At 38.2% G+C, this 21,738-nt stretch overlaps 1 protein-coding gene across 1 annotated transcript in view; it reads right to left on the minus strand.

Moving 5' to 3' along the window:
- The window catches only part of ADGRV1 (adhesion G protein-coupled receptor V1), a 487,139-nt gene that overhangs the window by 325,209 nt on the left and 140,192 nt on the right, over window positions 1–21,738 (minus strand). Inside the window, exons 59-72 of the mRNA XM_036925534.2 lie at window positions 21,573–21,690; window positions 19,323–19,446; window positions 18,243–18,381; window positions 17,908–18,093; window positions 17,389–17,621; window positions 15,601–15,749; window positions 13,886–14,084; window positions 13,140–13,359; window positions 10,874–11,113; window positions 9,348–9,497; window positions 7,828–8,301; window positions 3,368–3,511; window positions 1,024–1,198; window positions 233–368 (exon numbers count right to left, since the gene is read on the minus strand). Of these exons, the coding sequence (XP_036781429.2) occupies window positions 233–368; window positions 1,024–1,198; window positions 3,368–3,511; window positions 7,828–8,301; window positions 9,348–9,497; window positions 10,874–11,113; window positions 13,140–13,359; window positions 13,886–14,084; window positions 15,601–15,749; window positions 17,389–17,621; window positions 17,908–18,093; window positions 18,243–18,381; window positions 19,323–19,446; window positions 21,573–21,690 (2,687 nt within the window). The remainder of the gene's footprint in view (window positions 1–232; window positions 369–1,023; window positions 1,199–3,367; window positions 3,512–7,827; window positions 8,302–9,347; window positions 9,498–10,873; window positions 11,114–13,139; window positions 13,360–13,885; window positions 14,085–15,600; window positions 15,750–17,388; window positions 17,622–17,907; window positions 18,094–18,242; window positions 18,382–19,322; window positions 19,447–21,572; window positions 21,691–21,738) is intronic.

Genomic DNA, 21,738 nt, shown 5'->3' on the forward strand with positions numbered 1-21,738 from the left:
AGAGTCTCGAGTTAGAAGTTGCAGTGAACACTCTTCAACACAAACAGTGGGTGGTGACTTTATTGAAGTCAGCCTCCCTCCACGGCATCTCTGTCATGCAGGCCATATGTTGCTCGACACTAAAACTGTTTTTGCATCTGTTACAAGGAAAGTGATCCTTGTGTCTTTTTCTGTTTCAACTGATAAATTCCAGATTACTCCTCAGAGACTTTTTTGGTTGAGCTGGTCTCACCGAAGCTGAGCCCCACCGGGGGCACTGCTCTGCACTCCTGAGAGGTGGATAACAAAAGCCTCCGGCCGACCAGGGCTGGGAGACGTCCGCAGCAAGACTCCTTTGCTCTGCTCTCCGTGGGAAAAGGAAAGGCTCCCTGAAGGGGACATGAAAAGGGAAGCAAGGTATCATTTCTAAGTTTTTAAATGGGGATTCAACTCTTAAAAATGTAGTGAAATTATTTTTCAAAATTCTGTGACAGTCTACAAAAGGTGAAACATTTAAAAGGGGGGATGAGGGGGCAAATAAACTTAAGAGGAAGTTTCCGGGACAACACAAATCTTTCCTTCAACCCCTGTCTACTCGACAGGGTAGATGTCAAACCATCTACCATTTGCATCTCACAGACCCTCAGAGCACTAATGGTATAATTAAACAATAAAGTACTTAAAGGTACGGTTGTGCTGCTGTCAGAAACATTCAAGTGAACATGTTGATGGATACATAGCTATGTTGTGTCCTTTATTATTATTGCATAGGCCAAACTGGGTTTTTAAGACTCGTTTTAACAAACTCCTAACATATCAACAGAGCAGTCTGCTTAGTGACCACTGTTATGAGGAGAGGTATGCAGTCTTTAATTTGACTGAATAAAGTGTCTCTCATTCTCATCAAGCAGACTGTTGAAATCTGGTGCACCAGATGAGAAAACAAACAGCTCACTGTCCACAGTATAAGGGATCCAAGAAAGTTAGTGGCCATTACACATCTCCACGTCCCCCAGGGCAGATCCTAGAAAAGCTGCTGCTCACCTAGTTCTGGAGTCAGGTTGCCAACAACACTGAACTCAGGGATTCCTAACCCAGGAGCGTATCCAGCCGCCCAGGCAACCAGGAGTGAGCCATATGTGCCCTTCCTAGAAATCACAATGTGGCTTGTTCCAGCTGCGATGTCCGTGAGTGGAAAGGCAGGAGATTCAAATCCAACCTGAGGAAAAACATGCTTAGAATGTTCTTTTTTTTCCCTAAAGGTTCTTATTTTCTGAAGAGCAGATTAAAAGTCAACTTTCTCTTTGTTAACACAATATATTTCCATTTGAAAATATTTTCAATTACAGAGAGTTTATGAAATGACATATGAGATTTGAGGATTTATTCTATTTTATATTCTAATTATAGTTTATAGTTTTTATTAAAATGCAATCCTTTAACATTATTCCAAAATGACAACTATAATTATGGTTTAATGAGAGCAAAAGATTTAAAAATGGCATTTTTATGACTTGTTCATGGGTCTTTATAAAGAATTTGATTTGTCCAGAAATGAAATTTAACTTCTGTATAAAGATATAATAAATTCTTTGTTTATAAAATGAGATCATAAACTAGATTTTCTGTTAAGGTTATTTTCAGCTTTGATTCAATTTAATATCTTTTTTTGAGGATCAGAAACCTTCAAAGAATTTTTAAGTAATCATCTCTTTCATTCACATCAAATAAGATCTTGTTTTAAGGTTAACCTTCCCAGGTACCCTGGGATTTACAGATGCTTTATAGATGAATAAGGTCTGGTCAATTAGGAAGAATAAAACCAGCATCCTAGCTTCACTCTGTGTTTTGAACCACTCAGTTTACCTCTTTTGGTCCCCAAATCTCTAAATTTGGGATACCATATGATCAACAGTTCTATTAAGATTCATCCTCCCATTTTAAATTGGAATGGAGAGTAGCAGAAAAGTGACAGAGGGTGTCACAAGATAGCTTCTGGAGACACAGAAAAGACAAACAAAAACAAAAGAAACTTCAACGTGACACCAGCCCAGATGCCCTATTACAGTGAGGCTTCTGCTTAGCAATTGCCAAAAGCTTTGGTCTACCTGACATCATGCTTGCTACATGGCTGGAGGCTGTGGTAAAGTGTCCTAGCCACCTCACATTGACACACACACACACACATACACACACACACACACACAGATACTGGTAAGGGACACAGAGGATACACCAAGAGCAGGAGTACCCGTGACTGGCCCTGATCTTGCCCTTCAAGGTTACACAATATTGTGACAATGTGCACGGACAAGGAGTAGGAAATATTTTACTACACCAAATGACTGATTCAGATTGAAAGAAATTTTATTTTGTAATAGCCTGTGAGCAATATTAAATCCTATACCCTCATTCTCCTTGAACAGAGAATGTACAGAAAGAAAACTATTCCTCTCAGTTATTTTTAATGCTGGTGGAGTCCATTTAGGGGACAAAGCAAATTCATTCCCTGTGGAGCAGCAGCCCAGCAGGAAGTAACCAAAGGGCATCCCTGTAATGGCCAGATACCCTGTTACACAAGCAGCTGGCCAGATTTGCCCACAGTCCTGACCATTCTTCTGCAGACTCTACATCTGCATCTGAGCCAGGCCTGCCTCAGTCAGGTGGGAGGAGTTCCCAGCCGGAAGAGGAGGAGGCGGCAGTAAAGATACAGTGATTTCAAATATATACACATCATCACAGGCAGAGACAACAGCCTAGTCTTATTCCTGCATTGACAGAATCAGCCTACACTGGGAGTAAAGCCCTCAAAAGTTGTCCTTTGTTCTCATGTAAATTTGAGAACTGATTAGGAAATGATCTTTCCTACAATGAACTCAGGTGGAAGATTCAAATACTTAGGTGAAACCATGTCATAGGATCTCACCCAACAGCATTTATCCACAGCAGTACAAACTTCCCATAGTAAAAAGAGCCCCGAAAATTAAAGACAAATATTCAGAATGCTTTAGTTAATGAAAAAGTCAAAATTTTAATGGATGTTTCATTCAAATTTTAACTATTTAGCATAAAATACCTCAATATTAAATATCTAATATCAAGAAAAAAACACGGAAATTTTAACGTTGGGTGAGTGTTCTTTTAAAAATTCAGTACCTTAAAAATTCTGCATGATACAAACTTTCTAAAACTGAAAAGAAAATACATTTTCTACTGTATGTCAAAAAATGATAATTAATTTCATATAACATATCCATAAAGTCTGCCTTGCTATTCATGGGATTACTTAGATTTTCGGAAATAGTGGATCTCAGTAAGAATCTTAGTCTCTCCTGTACGAGCCGCCCTCTTGTGGTTCGCAGACACTATCACACCCAGGGCCGACTACCTGGGAATTGGCCGCTTTCTCAGGGACAGGAAGGCGAGCGGATTTTGCTTCCTGGAGAATTTTTGGCATGCCATAGAGACGTCCACCAACAAGTTTCACAGCTACCAGCTGCAAGGTGAAATTAGAGTCCAATGACAGGAAGACCTATGAACAAACAGCATCAATGAAAAATAACTTCAGGAGAAAAATACTGACATTGGCATGAATCATTAGCGCACTGCTTCCGGTTCCTTTGGTACGGGCTTCAACAACATAGCTCTTTCCCCCGTGTTGTAAGGCAAATCACCAGTATGAAGACTGTGAGGCGAAGAGTGATGATTGTAGAGTATAAAAAACATAGATGTGTAACTTTTCCGTGTGTGCTCAAACGGCCTCAGTAATGATGAGAATCACAGAAGTAGCATTAGTAATAGAGTCATGTGCCACAGGCATGAAAAATGCTCACTGGTGAATAGGCTCAGCTCCTAAAACCAGCAAAACTTACTTTCCTTCTCTTCAATTGAGTAATAACTAATAACTCAGATTTACTCAAAATGAATAATGATCTAGGTGTACTGATTATCTTAATATTTTGCATAAAAATTTACTAACAAAATGTATTAGATCACCATTTTTCAAAGTTTTGGAATGCAACACAATAGGGGCAATCCTGAATTTTAAAACTGGGTTACTCTAAAAGGTTTTTTTTTTTGAAACTTTTTTTCCCATATAAACAGTGCTATTCAATATGGATAGGCCCCAAGTTATTCCCTAACTTGGAAAACTAAAAACTCTGTACATCTTCACTGAACATGAAAATAACCATTTCTGTGGAATCTGATCCTTTTAAATGTAAAATGTACTTATGTGTGCATCACAACCCCCCAAAATGTGCAAAATATGTACCACAGTAGTTTCAAATACTGTTACATGAGGGTAACAGATGTTTCATTCATTCAATCATAGTTTCTGCAAAATGACATTCAGTGACCATGAATCACAGATCAAATGCTAGAGCAATAAAAAGGAATCACAGTGTCCTAACTTCAATCATGTGCTCCCACTGCTCCTCTGAGGGTGTAATGCAGTTCACTGGCTGGGCAGCTGATGATTTTCTAACCCCATTTCCTAAAGAAGGCAGGCAGGAGCCAGGTGTCAGCTTAAAGCATCCAGTCATTTATTCCTCCCCTAGATCGCGGGCCCCTGGCACACACAGATTTCTGTGATGCAGCAGATACAGGATTCGGTAATTAAACATCACAGTTGATTGAACATGAGTAGAAACAGATTTGAGGAAAAGGTAGTTTACCTGCAGAAGACATGCAGGTCTATTAGTTTCAAAAGTAACTTGAAGGTCGATTAATTTGAAAAGGAACCTGAAGGTTTTTAGAAGCCGATCACATCCTCCAGTATGCCCTTCCATTTCCCTGGACTGTGAGATTCTACATATTTCTCATCATTCTTGATGGCATTTGGGGACAAACAGAAAGAGCTTCCAGCCCCATAGTATTCTCTGCACATCTCAAACATTGCTTATCCAACTTACAACAGGCTGTTAATGGGCCTTCTCCAGCCCAGATTGGGACAATATGACAACAGGGTCTGGGTCTTTGTCATCTTAGTAGCTCTGTGCTGCTCACAGCAGTTGACACATAGTAAGTACTCATCGATATCTGAATAAATGGCAACCACAAACATAAAATTCTTGCAGTCTAACTTCAATTCTTTCACACTTTCTTTAGTGTGCCAATGACTCATCTTTGTGTGCCCATGCAAGAAGCTTGCTGTCAACCAAGTGAGGTAACAGTTTACACTCACTCCACAGTCCAGGTGTTAAACCATTAAGTTTTCTAGTTTTCGGAGCCTAATGAAAACTTACCTGATCAAAGATCCACTGGAAGGTCCTTTTCTCTATGGAAGACCTGTCCAAAGTCCCAACTTTTACTAGGAGGGTGGAGCAGACAGAATTCTATGTAACTCTTCTAACATCCCAAACTTCAAAGAGCAATGCATTATATCCAGGGTATAAGGGAATAAGGGGACCACTGAAAAAAAACCCTACCCATGGTTTATGTGCATGTCACACCCTGCCCCAGTTACCTTAGAAGTCTACCTCACACAGCTGCACTAAATGATCTAAGTGTAGTCCCTGGAACGTGAGAAAGAGGAGAATCCATGGGATTTTAAATATATTCATGAAAAATGTTAAAGTAAGCAAATAGAAAGAAGCTTTCACATATGCATAAACTAGTAAACTTTTTCTACCCTTACTGAAAACAGAAATCAAAAAATTAAAATAGGCTCAAAGAAGATGTTAAGAAATTCATAGATGGTAATTCAAACAGATACTAGGAAAGCTAAGTATCTCAATGAACTTTACCATTAGGCTTTCAAAATGAAATGAAGAGGATTACCATCTTTGAAAATGTTTCAGGTACCATACACTTCAAAAGAAGGTAAGAGTCAGGTGGATCAGCAGTTTTAGTCCATATAATATATGTCATATATTCTGGTCTTCCATACATAGTCTGAAAATAATTTTGTACTACCCACATTGATTAGTAAATAGAATAATGGAATTGATACTGTGGTATGTCTTACTGTCAAATGAAATCTTACTATAAAATAATACAAAGCTATTCCTAGAAAAGCTAAAGGAATATCTGCTGATGTGCCTTGTAATTTGGGTATGTTCAGAAGGTGATGCTATGTATATGTATGGCAAACTGTTTCAGTTATATAATTTAAACTCTTCTTATTTATAAATGAGAATTAATACAATGATATACTGGCTAACTTAATCCACCCCTCTTCTCCCCAGCTTTGTACTCTTTACTACACTTCTGAAATTTTCAAATATAGGAAATGGAGATTAGAAATTGATACATCAGGCATGGCACTGAGTCAGTTTCCCAAAGGACTACAGGGGTGTGGAACCCACGTCCCATTGAGCCCTCCATTTTCTCCTTCACTAAACAAAAGTAGATTCCCATACGCAAAAGACCAAAAGGTTCCAGAGTAGGTGCAAATTAGTGTAATATGCTTACTGCTTATTCTGAATGGCAGCCTATTTTCTAAAGATTATAAGCTTATATGAAATTAAGATGATCCATTATGGGGTGGGCTAAACGTAGTGGCCTGCAAACAGGAAGCAGCATTGTTTTTCTCCTGCTACAGCTTCACGGGGTTTCTTTCCACAAACCTTTGACAACGTTATGGGGTAGAGCTTGAAGCTTCCTGTCACTTTCAGGAAGGTAAAGGCCAGACTATCAATCACAACTCCTAGCTCACCTTCACTTTAAGCTCCCGTTTACCCCAGTCCTTGCCCAACCTGAAGCTCAGGATCTGGGTGGGAAAGAGGTCAGGGGCTGATGTGTCAATACTCTACCAGTCCCACTGAGACATTTCCATCCAGCTTCTGGCACTTTCCAGTTTGGGACAGGGGGAAGCTTGCTTTGAGACACAATGACACAACTTCTGCCTTGCTCTGTAGTCCTTTCTTGGCTACAACAGCTAGCCACACCCCTCCAGGCAGGCAGGCACCCAAGTTCCTGGCCTTTCATGGCATCAATGTGGGTGTTCCGTGAAGACCAGAATTCCACTCTTTACCGCTCCTCCACAGAGACAATGGCCTTTCCGTCCTCTCCTGGCTTCACAATCCACCCAGATTTTTCTCAAAATGACTCTAATCTGGTTACCTTTGTGGCAGTCTTTCTCACCATGAGATAATTAATTCCCAGTGCCAAAAGCATCTTACGTATGAAATAAATTTCTTTCCTGTGCATATAGAATCATACTAGTTATATGCCATCCTTGGGAGGATTAAGACAAGAGTCACTCAAATCACTTTCTGTGGTTCAGACTGAGAGAGAGTTCTGGCATATCTATGTGACCCCCAGGAAATCCACACATTCTTACCATCCTCATCCTAAATGCTGGCAGAGTGGTCTGCTGCCCCCTCTTCCTTCTTCCCATCACAGAAAAGCAGACCAATCTCCTATGTTCCAGATTTCCAAGGAGAGAGGCAGGTACCAACCCTTGTGTTCACACAGTCCCTCTCACCTACAGGGAGCACAGGTCAGTCTTTCTCATTGCACTGCATTTTGGTAGGAACACAAGGAAGCCTACAAATTAGTCCCTTTCCATAAGCATCCAGTCCATGTGTATGCACATGTGCACACACACAGGATGTCTGGGTGGGTGTGTATGCATAGCCCTTGGAACAATTACTGAAAATCTGTAAGTACTAAATAAATGTCTGCTACTATTTAGAAAAAAATAGCTTGTCTCCAAATAGGAATATACTTACTTCATTTATAATCTAAACATATATTATCTAATAATTACTATGCATTTCTATGGCATTTTTTATGTTTACTAAATTAAATCTGAATAAGATTTTAAACTGATCATTAGATAAGCAGTGGCTCTCCGGAAGAGTTGTACTGGAATGATGAGGAAGCTAAAGGAACACTACAAACCTGATTCTTTACTGGCACCACATCCACTTTGTATTTGGCACCATCTGTGACTACCAGCTGCCTCTCTGCATTTTCAGTAACAGTCGGCTGATCCCTTTGATCGGATGATAGGCGAAATCCAACAGCCACATCTCCAAATGTTCCAGCCAGCCGGGTTACATTAATTTGGATGAATCTACTAAGGTTCTGCCCTACAAGTACTGACTGGTGATCTGAATACACTGCAAACACTCCATGTGGGTCATCATTCGCAGAAACAGAGAAGCGTGTGATGCATTTTTCTGGATACAGTTCTGCTCCTCCGTCTACAGAAACAAGTTGAATCACATAATTTTCCTCTATCTCAGGTACATCATCTGGTAGCAAATGAACATCAAAGCTCACTTCACTCTCTCCATCAGCAATGGTGAAAAACCCTTTTGTAGAAAGAAAGTCTCCGGTAATATCAAACTCACTACTTATTTCCCAGTAAACCTAAAAGGAAAAAATCCAACAACATTATACTAGTCAGTATACTGAATCAAAATCTTGTATATCATGTTTTTCTTGATAATATAAAAAATAAATTCTAATTGTGCATCATTATATTCAAAGCTGAAGTTTCTGAGTAGTTAGTTTAGAAAGTTTAGAGGAATGACATCAGCATCATGAAAGTATATTAACTCTTTCAGGCTGTCATATACAATTTGCAGGATAAGATTACAGAATCTCATTTTACCTATTTCTAAAATAATCACATAATTTGAAGAGATAAAGAGGAGGCAGTTAACTTTAAAATGCCAGGTCTACAAAAACATTCAGCAGTGAACCATAAACAATACTTGAAGGTAAAAAGTGAGTATGTAATTTGATGCTTCATATTGGAATTTTTGTTTGCTTTTAAAAAAAAGGAATATAATATTTACAAGATTTCAAGTTTTAAGAAGTTATTTTCCATGAACTATTGGACTACAAACCTAAAGTTTCAAATTAAGAAGTACCAGTTAATCTCTGATAAACAAAAAATATGTTAATAGATAAATTTCACAAAATTTGCTAGCAAATAACCTTGGTCTGTTTGATGAATGCCCCGATGATTTACAACAGCATTCCCAAATGTTCTTTATCAGTATGCACACAGATGTAATCTCTTAAAAATGAGTTACTAAACGGAAAGATTATATTGTAAAATAGAGTCCTAAAGAATATATTAAGCAATTCACAAAAATAATTGAAAGACTTAAGTAGGAAAAGCTCTATGTTACAGTAAATAAAAAAATACAAAATAGTTGTCATACTCTTCATGATTAAGCATGAGGACAATCTTTTAATATAACTGTAACTGAATTCAGAAAGACAGCTAAAGCCTGATGCTGGCAGAAAAGCCCAAAGGTGCTTAAATGAACCTTCTCAGTTTCTCTGAAAACTATCACTTCAGTTTATCAAAAACTTTAATCAGAACATGCAATTTCTCTGTTCTTTGCAGCCATATTTGTTAAGCAAATTGTCATTCTATTTAAAAATCAAATGAAAAATGATACCGTAATCTCTCCAAAAATGCCTCTGACTCTTTTGACAAAGAAGGGAATGATCAGGGGCCCCTCCAGAGCTGGCGGCTCTGAATAGGTCTTCTCAGATAAAGACTCAGGAGCAAACTGAACAACGCCATTTGGGTCACCAAACTTTTGTATCTAAAAATAGAAACAGAAACAGAGTGAATACCATATATAACAACTATGGATTAAATTACAGTATCCAAGTTATCAATACACAGATAGACTGAAGAAATGAGAGGAACCCAGATATATCTGAATCCAATCTACCAAGCTACCTGATTTTTAAAAGCCTTCTTTACTACACTGCTTATTATCTAAAACAAGTAGGTTTTTATTCCCCAACAAAATGGGATTAAGTTTCAGAAAAATACAGTTTGTAAAATCTCGAAATCATAATAGTCCTTCAATAGCTCAATTCAGCTTTATCTGCCTCATGATTGTGTCATTTAATCAGTTAATTTTAGTTAAAGTCCTACTGGAGGTGTGACAATGAGGAGCGAGGCAAAGGTCCTGCAATGGTTAATTTATGTGTCAACTAGATCATTCTACACTGTTTGGGCAAAAAATAGTCTAGATGTGGCTGGGAAGGCAGCTGGCAGATGTGATCAATATTTACAATCAGTTGACTTGAAGGAGATAACTGTTGATATGTGGGTGGGCCTCACCTGGGTGGGCCTCACCCAATCAGCTGAAGGCCTGGCGAGCAAAAACTGAAGTTCCCCAGAGAAGGAATTCTGCCTCAAGACTGCAACTCAGGAATCCTGCTTGAGCTGCCAGCCTGTCCCACAAAATCCAAACTCAAGACTGCAGCTTCGTCCCTTTCTTGAGCTTCCTGCTGCTATTCTGCTCTACAGACTGTGGTCTTGCCAGTCCCCACAGCTCTGTGAGCTGACATCTTAAAGTCAGTCACTATGTACCTCCAACCCATCCTTCCTTTCTCTGGAGAAACCTATTACAGGCCCCAGACAACAGTATTTCCCCAACTTAAAAAACAAAGTGCCCCTTTCTGCACTGCTGTCAGTACCCCTGGTCCTCATCACTCTCTGCCCATAACGGACTGCGTGGTCCTTACCAAACATGCTGAACTCAGATCTCAGCTGGGACATCATCACACAACCTGGACAAGTACTACCATTCTTCCTTCCAACATGTGACTTGTGGCTAGTTAGTGACTTTATGTACTTTGATGGCAAAGCTATCCAATTAGGATGACAGAACAAATACCTCCTCTCTAAAAAATGCCAAAGTATTCCCAAAACACCAAATATTTTCACAGCACCAAATAAGTATTTATCACTATATTAAAGCCTTTTTTAAAATTACAAATAATAGGCTATATAATGAATGAATATAATAACCAGAAAGTCTGACCCAAAGTAATTATTGTGACATCATTTGGTTTTATAATTTCCAATTTATCATAAGACCATAAAATTTCAACAAATGTAAATGTATTTTGTGATAAATTCATTAAATCCAAAACTTTGTGAGAAAAATAAAGTCAGACTTACTATTAATGTAACATCTTTAGCTCTGGAGTCTAATTTAGCTTCTCCCCTCACAAGTTTAAGTTTAATAATGAAAGTCTCTTCAACTTCAGTGTCTTCATGAGGACAGACTGTCAGAACTATGGTTCTCACTCCACTTTCTCCCTCTCTAAAATAGAAGGACCCGCTCACTGGGTCTGCAATATCTCCGTTCTGTGGCGGTAAGGTTTCCTGAGAATTGGGTCCTACTATCTCCCAGTCCACCTGCAGAATATTTGATTTTTTAGCAGAGACAATTGGTCTTAAAGAATTACTTTGCAGGATATGTATTAGAAAAAAATACACATATATATGAAAATTATTCTAGGATCTCACCTGCAGATTCCTATGCTTTTTAAAATAATGAGATTCACAAATATAAACTACATACCTACAGAATGTCAGTTTGCATGGATAACAAAATGTCTACCAAAGAAAGAAAAAAATATGAGCACCTGGTCACTTGTTATCACCACAGTATTACAAAAATATAGAAGTACATGTTTTAAAATACACACATGTATTAGAGATAAGTAAGAGCACAACACTGTCTTGTGAATGTGCACAGGTTCTGTCAATACAACCTGTTTGAGTAAGACAATAAAACCATGTGAAAAGTCTGCTGGCTATGTAACCTTCTCTTAAATATACTGAGATAAATTCCTAGTGCAAAATGAACACAAATTTTCATAAACTGTTATAAAAACAAAATTTTTATATTATGACAAATGCATTTATGGAAGTTCCTAGAATATAAAGTGGTGTATTTTTTCCTACCCAGGAAGAAAGAAACTCGGGTGCTTCCTGTCGCTTCTTCTGTCATTGGTCAGCGCTGGACACAGCTGACCACTTCCTTTTTCACAAAATGCTGCACCCTACCTTTCAGGGCTTACACGAGACGAGATAAACACTCCTGGTTTTCCTCCTCCTTTACTTGCCCATCCTCTTTGCTGGCTCTCCCGCCTCAGATCCCAAAACGCTGGCAGCCCAAGACCTGGGTCTGAGTCTTTCACATCCCTACCTGCATGCCTCGGGCTGCTTAGTTCCAACTGCCTCCATATACGTCAGCATCTTCTGAACCAGGGTCTGCAGCCCTGACCTCCCCACACCACACTCACACATCCTGCTGCCTACCTGACCCCTCCGATGGGATGTCTAGTAGCTATCTCAAATTAACAAGGCCAAAACAGAGCCCCAAATTTTCTCCCAAGCCTCTTCATCTCAGTAAACAGCACTACAATTCAACCAGTTGAGCAAAGAAAATGCCAGCACTTATCCTTGATCCCTCTTTCCCTCTGCCTCCACTAACCCAATGAGTATTTCCTCCAAAACAACTCAGTGTCTCCTCACATCTTGCCATCTGATCTCACCCCATCTGCACCATCATCAGCTCTGCTCTGGATGACTGAGTCCACAGCCTAACTGCGCACTCTGCTACTCTGGCTTCCAGACAAGCCATCTCCCTCACAGGTGTAAGGGAGCTCCTCAAGCCTACAACCTGATGGCACCGACACCACCTTCCTGCTTACAGCTCTCTGCCGGCACCCTAGCTGCATGCAGAACAATCCTTCGCGTGGCTGAGGAGGGTCTCTGCAATGGACACCACTAGGCCCCTCTGATCTATCTGCTGCTATTTTCTCCTCACCTACTAGTCCCCTACTGCATGGAACTCTCCACATCTCCAACATGTCAGGTTTGTACATCTACACTGGCGACTCCCTCTTCCCAAATGCTCACAACCTCATGACCACCTCTTTCTCATCATGTAGCTTTCAGCTTAAATATCACACCCTCAGCACCCAATCTAGAGAAGCCAGCAGATTGCTTGCGACTGTCTCTCAGTTTTACACTCTTGTAAACACTAGTTATTAGACAATTTTCTTTTTCTCATTTGTTTATTGTTCTGAACACTCTATGTGACCAGAGATGACATCTATCTTGTTCACCAGTGTGTTCTCAGTGCTCAGAAGAGGGCACACAGGAAGCACCCACCAAATCCTTGTTGAATTAATGCATTTTATCAGAATCCTTCATTTAATTTCTAACTTGCTCTCAAGAGTTCCCTGAGGTCAGCTGCATGCCTCATACATTTTTATGCACTTCATAAGATTTGGAAGCCACTTTACACATACTAGGTAATATTAAATATTATTGACTCTGAATAAATAAATATATTTGAGGAATAAGAAAATCTGATACCATACTCAATCTATCAAAATTATTTTTCAAATCAACAAAAGAATAACTCTACCTGAATATCTCCCAAGCGTCCTCCAGTTCGCTCTAACATGAAGGATAAATTCATTGTGGAATTGGGATTAGGAACAGAAATTTTGCTTTGATTGAGAAATCTTATAACTCCAAAGGGAGAGTCACTTTTGGCAATCGTGATTCTGCACACTAGGTGGCGCCCAAGGACCGCTCCACCAGTAGCGCCAACAAGCAGAATTTCAATGGACTCTGCGTATTCACTGCATAGCAAGAAGGAGCAATTCTGTGAGTCTAAACATATTAAAATGCTTCTAAAGCCCAAATAACTAGTCATTTTCCAAATTGGTCATACATATTCAAGGCACAGTATTCACACACCATGTGGTAAGAAGAGGGTGCTCAGCTAAAAACATGAATGATCCACTTCAATATTATACAACCTGCATTAGTTATTAGACTTTTCTCCCCCTTTTTTAATTGCTTAATGCATTAGGGAAGTGAACTGCAGGATGTTTCCACTTTTTGATTAGATTTTTCAAACGTGAAAGAACAAAAATTACTTTCTTTATTTGAAAAAGTGACATATACAATCAAAATGGTCTCCCAATCCTTTCCCCTGCCCCAGCAACCCTCAATAGTTTATCACTTGTTTCTCAATGGCCACATACGAAATCTAAAATTCTATTATTCTATTACCTGAAATCTAAAACACAGAGAAAGATTGGAACATAATATGCATGCTTTAAATATGCCCATATTATTTCTGGTATCACTGAATATTATTACCTTTCACTGTCATCAATGACGGAGACATTTATAAAACTTAAGTTCTGCCCATGCTGGAAAATGACTGAACTACCATGCAGCACATAATCTACACCAGGAACTGCAGAGGAGCTCTGAGAGATGAAATCGGCTGTCACACGGCCATCTGCTCCCCGCAGCCTCAGCACTGGAATCACGATTATCCCGACATCTTCCTCCACTGTAAAAGGCATGTGTGATCAACTGGCATGCCAGACAAAGCGACTCGCTTTTAGAAGATTCAGTCAAATTAAACACAGCAATTATATGTAACAGTAGACTGCATGCACTCAGTATTTCCACGGTTCATTTATCACTAAAAATATGATTAGTGAAAATTTCAAAACTAATTTTTTCAGGAGAAATACAGTTTCTCAAAAGTTTAAAGTTACAGTGAATGGTGTAAGTTAGAATTTAAAAACCTATTTTAATCACTAGCATAGGTATTCTTCCCTTGTGTGCTATATACAAATAAATGACCCTTGCTTTCCAAGATACTGTCATGTTCTTTCCAAAAACATGTGTACTCAAAAGAAGCCACTCTGGATTGCTTCTAATTTAGCTGAAACATAAGTAATATAGCTTAATAAGGTTTATGTTATTTAGAGCATATGAATGTTTTGAAAAGTCCAGTTATAAATACAATTCTGTTACATTTTCAGTTCCTATGAAATCTATTTCTGAACCTGAAAATATATCCTCAATGTTTCACTTTAGAAGCTTTCAAAATGTATTTCTTCCTAAGCTATACTAATCTCTGTATATTAAAATATCATTTAACAGAGTTCACATTTGCTATGGCTAAATAACATTGAAAAATAGAAAAAAAAATCTGTCTGATTGGTGCAAAACATGCATATGAGTTCCTCGCTATACTTAAGTTCACTAAGTAATGATATCTTCCATGACTTTACTCATAATGTCAATATACATCAACTCCAAAGTGATTTTTGATGAACTTTAAAATTGGCTAGATAACCAAAGAAATCAAGAGGCAATGAGGCTGACAAATTAATTAGATAACATGTTACTTAGTAGGGTTTATTCATATTCTGCCTTTGAATCAAATCAGAAAAGCAGCCACCCCTTTCTACCCAGGAGGGAATATAACCATATATTCTACATTCTGTTTTTATAAGGGGGGAGAATTGGCAATATTAGGCAAGCTGCTATGAGAACTGTTACAATACAGCATGATCAGGAAGCCAGATACTACCTGCATCAGTAGTCCACTGAAATATTCATCTCTAAGGTCATTTCATGAGACAGTGAATATTTACTGATTTCTAACCACAAAGGAAATTAAATATTTCATAAATTAGAAAGACATTCATACAAAAGTTTGAAATGCAAACATTTCAATAATTCTAAGGTTGAATACTTTCTCTAAATTGCCTCATTCCTAACCATTCAGCTTTGCCATACACAAGTAAGGTCAAGACTGCCCACAGGTAACTCAAATGTATTTTTAAAATAAACACATAAATTTAGGCACACATATATATATGTGTGTGTGTGTATACACATACCTATAAAGGCACATATAAATACACATAAAAGTGTATACATACATATGCATATACACACACATCAAAAGTGAGAAAATTTTCATATGGGGACCCAAACCGACAATGTCATGCACAGATACTCTGTAAATCAGAAAGTGGTGTTAAATTTATTAAGGTTATTGAACCTACCTTCATAGTCGGTATACCTTGGGTCAAATTCAATGACGCCCTCTGCATTATCATTTTTCATTATTATGATTCGGACAATGGAGATGTTTCCTATTTCAGGAGGTTGATCTACCTGAAGTCCATTTTCTTGGATGGTAAAATCATACCCTCTTACAAAGTCATAAAAAACAAATAAAATAAAATAAGTACATAATTACTTAGCATGACTGAAGGGTCCTCTTAGCTCCTATAACTTAATCCCGTTAAGTATTTTGATCACTTTAAAGATCCCAACATTAAAATACATTTTTTTTTCCTGAAATGGTTTAAGATAGATTTCTATACTGCTCCTAATTATCACTGCCTACAAGAAAACAAAATATAAAGCTATTAGACTTAGGCAACGGAAAATAATAAAACTATTAGGAAATTGGGAAGAAGTTGCAAAATGAACCTCTGGAGTTAAGAATGCACTGATGGACATATTCTACAGTAATGGGTAAAGAAGGGAATGTACTAAACTGTAGTGCTCTCAGAGCTAGAAAACCAGCTGGGCTGAGGAGTCCGTGTTAGGTTAAAAGGGTTACTTTAAAGAAATAATGAGTGCATGCCACTAAAGAAATGTAAGATTCAGGAAAATATTTTAATTTCTGAGACTTATTCAGAAGGAAAAACTTGTTTTCTCAGAATTAAACTTAAATAGGAACTTTTTTTCTTTTTAAGGGTAGCAGGGAGGTAAAAATCTCAAAGCCTTAGGTAGTCAACAACACAGATACAATCTCATACTTAATAAATTACTTTGACCAAATTTCACCTACTTAATTAAAATAGTGATACCCCTAATTTTCACACAAAATTCATTCCCTTTGCCAGACATAGACTCATCTCTGAGAAACTTAAGATTTGAAGTATATGCAAGCCCACAATTTTTTTTTTCCAGGTGGAGTGATATACACTTTACCTTAGTCACTCAGTGATATAGTTTAGCCAAGAAAAAAACTTTTACATCATGGCATTTGTACAACCAATGAAAAACCATTTTCATGCACAAAAAAATTCCCTTAAGGCTTACATAAATGCAAACATCGTTCTAGTTGAAGGTTTTGTGTGAGCTCTGGGGGCACAGGTGCTCGCTTGGGCTACTCCACCTAGAGACTGCTCACTCTCCATGCATCAGCAAGCTAAGGGCATTCCCCACTCTGGTTAATAAACTCAGCCCCCCACTAGATCAGAGACTGAGAAAGCCTCAATATGGTGGGTTCTTGATCTTCAATGAAAACGTGGTACACATTTACAGCTGAGTATCTCTGACTTAAATTTCTTCCCATTTTTAAACTGCCATTGGGCAAGCATCTACCTCATTCCCCGACAGAAAAGACAATACAGCCTTCAGAGATACCAGGGACAGACATCTCTCATTCCAGCCCTTTCATAGGTATAGAGACAGAAATAAGGGACCGTAAATTCTACCACACCAGCTGACCTTTGGCCTAGAGAACAGTGACTCTCTTTCCTAACTGAATTACTAAAAGCCCACACGGTGTGCCAATCTCTTGACTGCTTGGAGTGAATTCATACAACAAAAACACCTCTTTTCAACTTTCAGGAAAAAACTGTGATGTAGAACTTTGTGTAACTGTTAGTCTTCACCATGACTTCCTTACTAGGCCTGGCTCCACTGTCACGCAGCTGCGAAAGAGCAAGGAAAGCGCCATCTCCCGCTCAGCATCAACCCCTATCCAACACCGCCTTCACCCGTCCTCTCTCTTTCTCGTGTTCTGCTTTTTCCTCCTTTTCTTCTTCATTTACCTTCCCAGGAGCTCCACCTTTGTAATTACTAGAGAAAATTCCTTAGGGCCTTGGGTTAGGCCGTCTTCAAGTATTTCAATAGACAGGCTTTTCGCCGTCTCTCCTGCTTCAAAGAGGAGCTCTCCAGCCGCAGGGACGAAGCCCACGCCCGCCTCCGCCGCACCGCTCACGGTGGCGTACCACAGTCCCACGGGGCCCAGGGACCCGCCTGAGCGCAACACGGTGACGACAACCTACGCGAGAAGCAGGGCTTTTTCATTTGATTTGGACGTTTAATCTACCAAACAATACTTAAATTGTAACTGTCTCTAATTAAAGATTCTATTTGTCAAAATTATGATAAAATTGCAGAAAATTTTATAAAAGTAGATACATTATATTTTAAAATAATGATGTATAGTAGCAAATTAAGCCTTTTGAGCAAACCCTGGAATAGGAACAAGGAAACACTTTTTAGATATCACTCAAAATTTAAAAACCAAAAACGATATTTAAGATTGTAAGCATTTCACGCTCTACCCTTTGCGCTGCTTCTGACACTCGGAGTTGCTCATGTGAGAAGGCAAATCGGCCGTAGGGCAAGTCACTGGCCACCACAGTGATACTGGCAGAGGTGCTGGACTCACTCAGCATCCCCCGCTCCCCAACTCCGGTGAGCTGAAACTCATAGAAACTCTTTTCCTCAGGAATGTCATCATTCAAAGCCTAGACAAAGACAAAAAGAGCCATTAAGAGTGGACTCTGTAACACTTAAAAGAAAAATACCTGTCTCATAATCAACACCACCCCACCCCCTAAACACACCCGCGCACCCCCCACCCCCCACACACAAACGGCACTACAGACACCAGTACCTGTATCACTACAATTGCTGCAGACTGTCCATCTTGCATTGTCAGTTTTCCTGATGTTTCAGCAAATTCCCCTATGGAAGGAGGGAATATCCTCCAGTACACTGTGACCTCCCCGCCAATCGCAGGGCCACGAATGAGGCTACAATACATAAATGCACAATCAGTACATTTTTGTTTAAGTAAATTTTCCTAAATATTTTGTGTCTTTAAACAATAAACAATTTTCATTTACTTTAAGAACACTATGCATTTCAGTAACATCTACCAACTGTAAACCAAAAGGAAGTCTTTTACACTGAGCTTGTATAAATCTACTAGACAAGGATACAGGCAAAGCCTAAAACACTGAAAGTGGAAGGATTAAGGGAATTTCTTGAAAAGGATTTATAGACTTTTCAGTTAATACACAAGGTACAAAATATAAGTAGTCCAGCAAAAGCTCTCTGAAGTACAGTAAACACTTGATACACGCAATGCTAATGGAAGTGCTAATTCCAGTTCAGAGACTTAATAGTGCTGTCCAACTCCTCATGAGAAAATCTATAATAAACGAAGTTGCCTATGATCATACTACTTTCATTATGTAATAGGCCCTGATTTTAGAATCAAGTTTGACCCAAATGACCTTCTAAGGAATGCTTTTATAGGTAATACACACAAGCTTACAGAATTGAAGTAACTCTTACTTTATGTGGCAGTGATAGAATGGAGCTGAAAGCCTACGATCTCCCCATGTAACTCAATGTGCTTCCTGTAGCATGAGTTGTGCAAATCACCCAAGAAACAGTCATGATCCAACTTCAAAACAGGTAAAGCTCAAATGTATAATTGACATACTTTTGTTGAAGGAACTTTTCCAAAATATTCCTCACAATCTAACTTCAAGATAGGCAAGGATATGTCTTCAAGTTTTAACAAAAATCGGTTCTACTTTGCAAAGGATGTTACCAATATTTAAAATGCCAGTGTTTGATTATATATGTAATGAGAACAATGTATTTAAGGCAGAAGAAAATTAAGGCTATTTAAACGAAACGTCAAAACCTCCACCTAGGCAAGGAAAAATTATGAAGCCCTTACCTGATAATCGCAGTACCATTGTATTTTGCTGAAGGTTCCCCAATGAGGACGTGCCTAGATGATGGAGCTATCCCAACTTCTCCAGATGCTCCCTTATCTCCCCGAATGACTATTGATGCACTACCTAAATTGAAGTTCATATATACTGCTTATATAACAAACACATGTATTCACTTAGTATATGCCTGACAATGTTCTAAGCACTTTGCATATGCTTATGTTATGCAAAGATGACAATCATGTTAGGCATTGATGTTATCCTCATTTTACCAAGGAAGACAAATTTAAGCACATCAAGGCACTGAAGACACTGAGGCAAATAATTGGCCCACAGTTATATTTTCACGAAAGGAGCAGGAGAAAGTGGGCAGTAATTCCAGCACCATTCCAATGATAAGCAAGTGCTCTTCTGCCATTTGCATTAATTCACTTCTGCAGTAACCACTCTGCAGCCCACTGAAATTGGCTGTGTGACCATGCCTATTAGCTATATGGAAAAAGCAAGAATTCTTGTGGTACTCCTTTATTTTTAACTTCCTGACTCTACTGTTTGCTTGTAAACATTTATAAAGTGAGTCACATATTCCTACTAAAATGGAATTAAAAACCATTATCAGGGAATTTGAGTAGTTATATTATAATTGAGCAGTAACTTCAAAAAAATTGTCCCCAGAAGCACACACTAGGGGTGCATGAAACAAAGGACAGGATTAGCACACCCTCACTTTGTCAATGGATGAATGGGAATAAGAATAGTTTGTCGTGTCCAACTATGTCATAGTTGCAAATATATTATGAATTTTTAATGTTTAACAATTTATCCCTACCCACTGGTATATTCTTGGTCTTGTGTCTAGTCTGACATCAACCCTGACGTTTAGCATGATGCAGACAACTGACCTAACTTAAGACTTATGGAATAATACAGAGCAATGATTCCCTCCAAGCTTGTTGAAAAGTGCTCCAGATAAAAATACAAGAGAGTTAACTGTGCAAAGCACAGGCAGTAATACTCTACAGTCTTAGAATTCCCTTGGCCGTGGAATTCTGCTTTTTTGGCCAAAGACCCTTGCACAGGATGGAGTTCTTGATGGCAAAAAAGGGCATGTAATAATAGTAAGTAAGCTTTCGTATAAAAGTTTGCCAGGCCATTTCTATGGTTTGTACCCAATGAAACCATTAATCCTTTTTCTCCAGATCTATTCTAAGAAATGAATTTTCATATAGACCATAGGCAAATGGGAATTATGATGCCTGTTTCTGAAATGCCAGAACATCTAAGTAATTACCTACAGTTGAAAACAGGTATATATAAGCAGAAACAGACATAATCATATATGCTAAGTTTTAAAATAACACTTTTTACAAAAGTAACATGTGACCATTATAAATATGTGTGGAAAAGGTAATCAAAAAACACTATCAATGTAAGGGGATTGCATGGAACATGTTATTATGAAGTCTACTTTATTAACATAACAGTATTCTATGCAATTTGAGAATTCTTAATGAAATTAAGAGTATTTCTTAATTTTTAATGAAAATTAAGAGTATTTCTGCCACATTCTTTCAAATACTTACAAAGTCGTCTGTGGTATTTAACCAGTCTCCTATTGATAGACCATTTAGAAAGTTTCCATATTTTATTTTATAAACACTGCTATAATAAACATTTTTATTATTTAAAAATTACACAAAGTGACTGTAATGGGGTTTGTGGGGAGGACTTGGTGAAGGGGGGAGCCTAGTAAACATAATGTTCTTCATGTAATTGTAGATTAATGATAACAAAATAAAACATTTTTTAAAAAGGCAAAAAAAAAAAGGCAAGCCAGCCAATGACAGACAAGGATGAGGATGGCAGTTGTCTTGAACAGGGGTGGCAGGCAGTGGGCTCAGCGGGGACACTTTAGAATTAGAGGATTTTCTTCAAGTCCTGGCTTTTAATATGGGTGTGGTTTGCAGGTGCTTGTTGCATTATTCAAAATTAAATAAAAATGAATGATTAAAACAAAATTACACAAAGTATTATGAATCTTTGACACATAACTTTACCAATAATGGGCATTATAATTTTAATTTCAAAAATTCTTTGGCTGTAATACAGATGGGATATGATATCTTTATATTTCAGCAAACAGTTAAGGAATTATAAACTTAACACTATCTATCTTGGTTAACTATTGATGATTTGGTTATATTTTTCTTAGTATATACTTTTTAATTTCTCAAAATGGGAATTTCTCTTACCTTTGAATGGAGATATTTCCACCTCATCAATTGGTATCAGCTGAATGGTAAAATGCCTGTCCTCCTCCAACACGGTATCTTGAAGTGTGTGCAACAAAATGGTCTTCTGGAACTCAGTCTACATCCAATGAGAGGAATAATAAATTTTCCAGATTGATTAAAGCCA

The sequence above is a fragment of the Manis pentadactyla genome, chromosome 2 (assembly GCF_030020395.1).
Source record: "Manis pentadactyla isolate mManPen7 chromosome 2, mManPen7.hap1, whole genome shotgun sequence".
NCBI lineage: Eukaryota > Metazoa > Chordata > Mammalia > Pholidota > Manidae > Manis > Manis pentadactyla.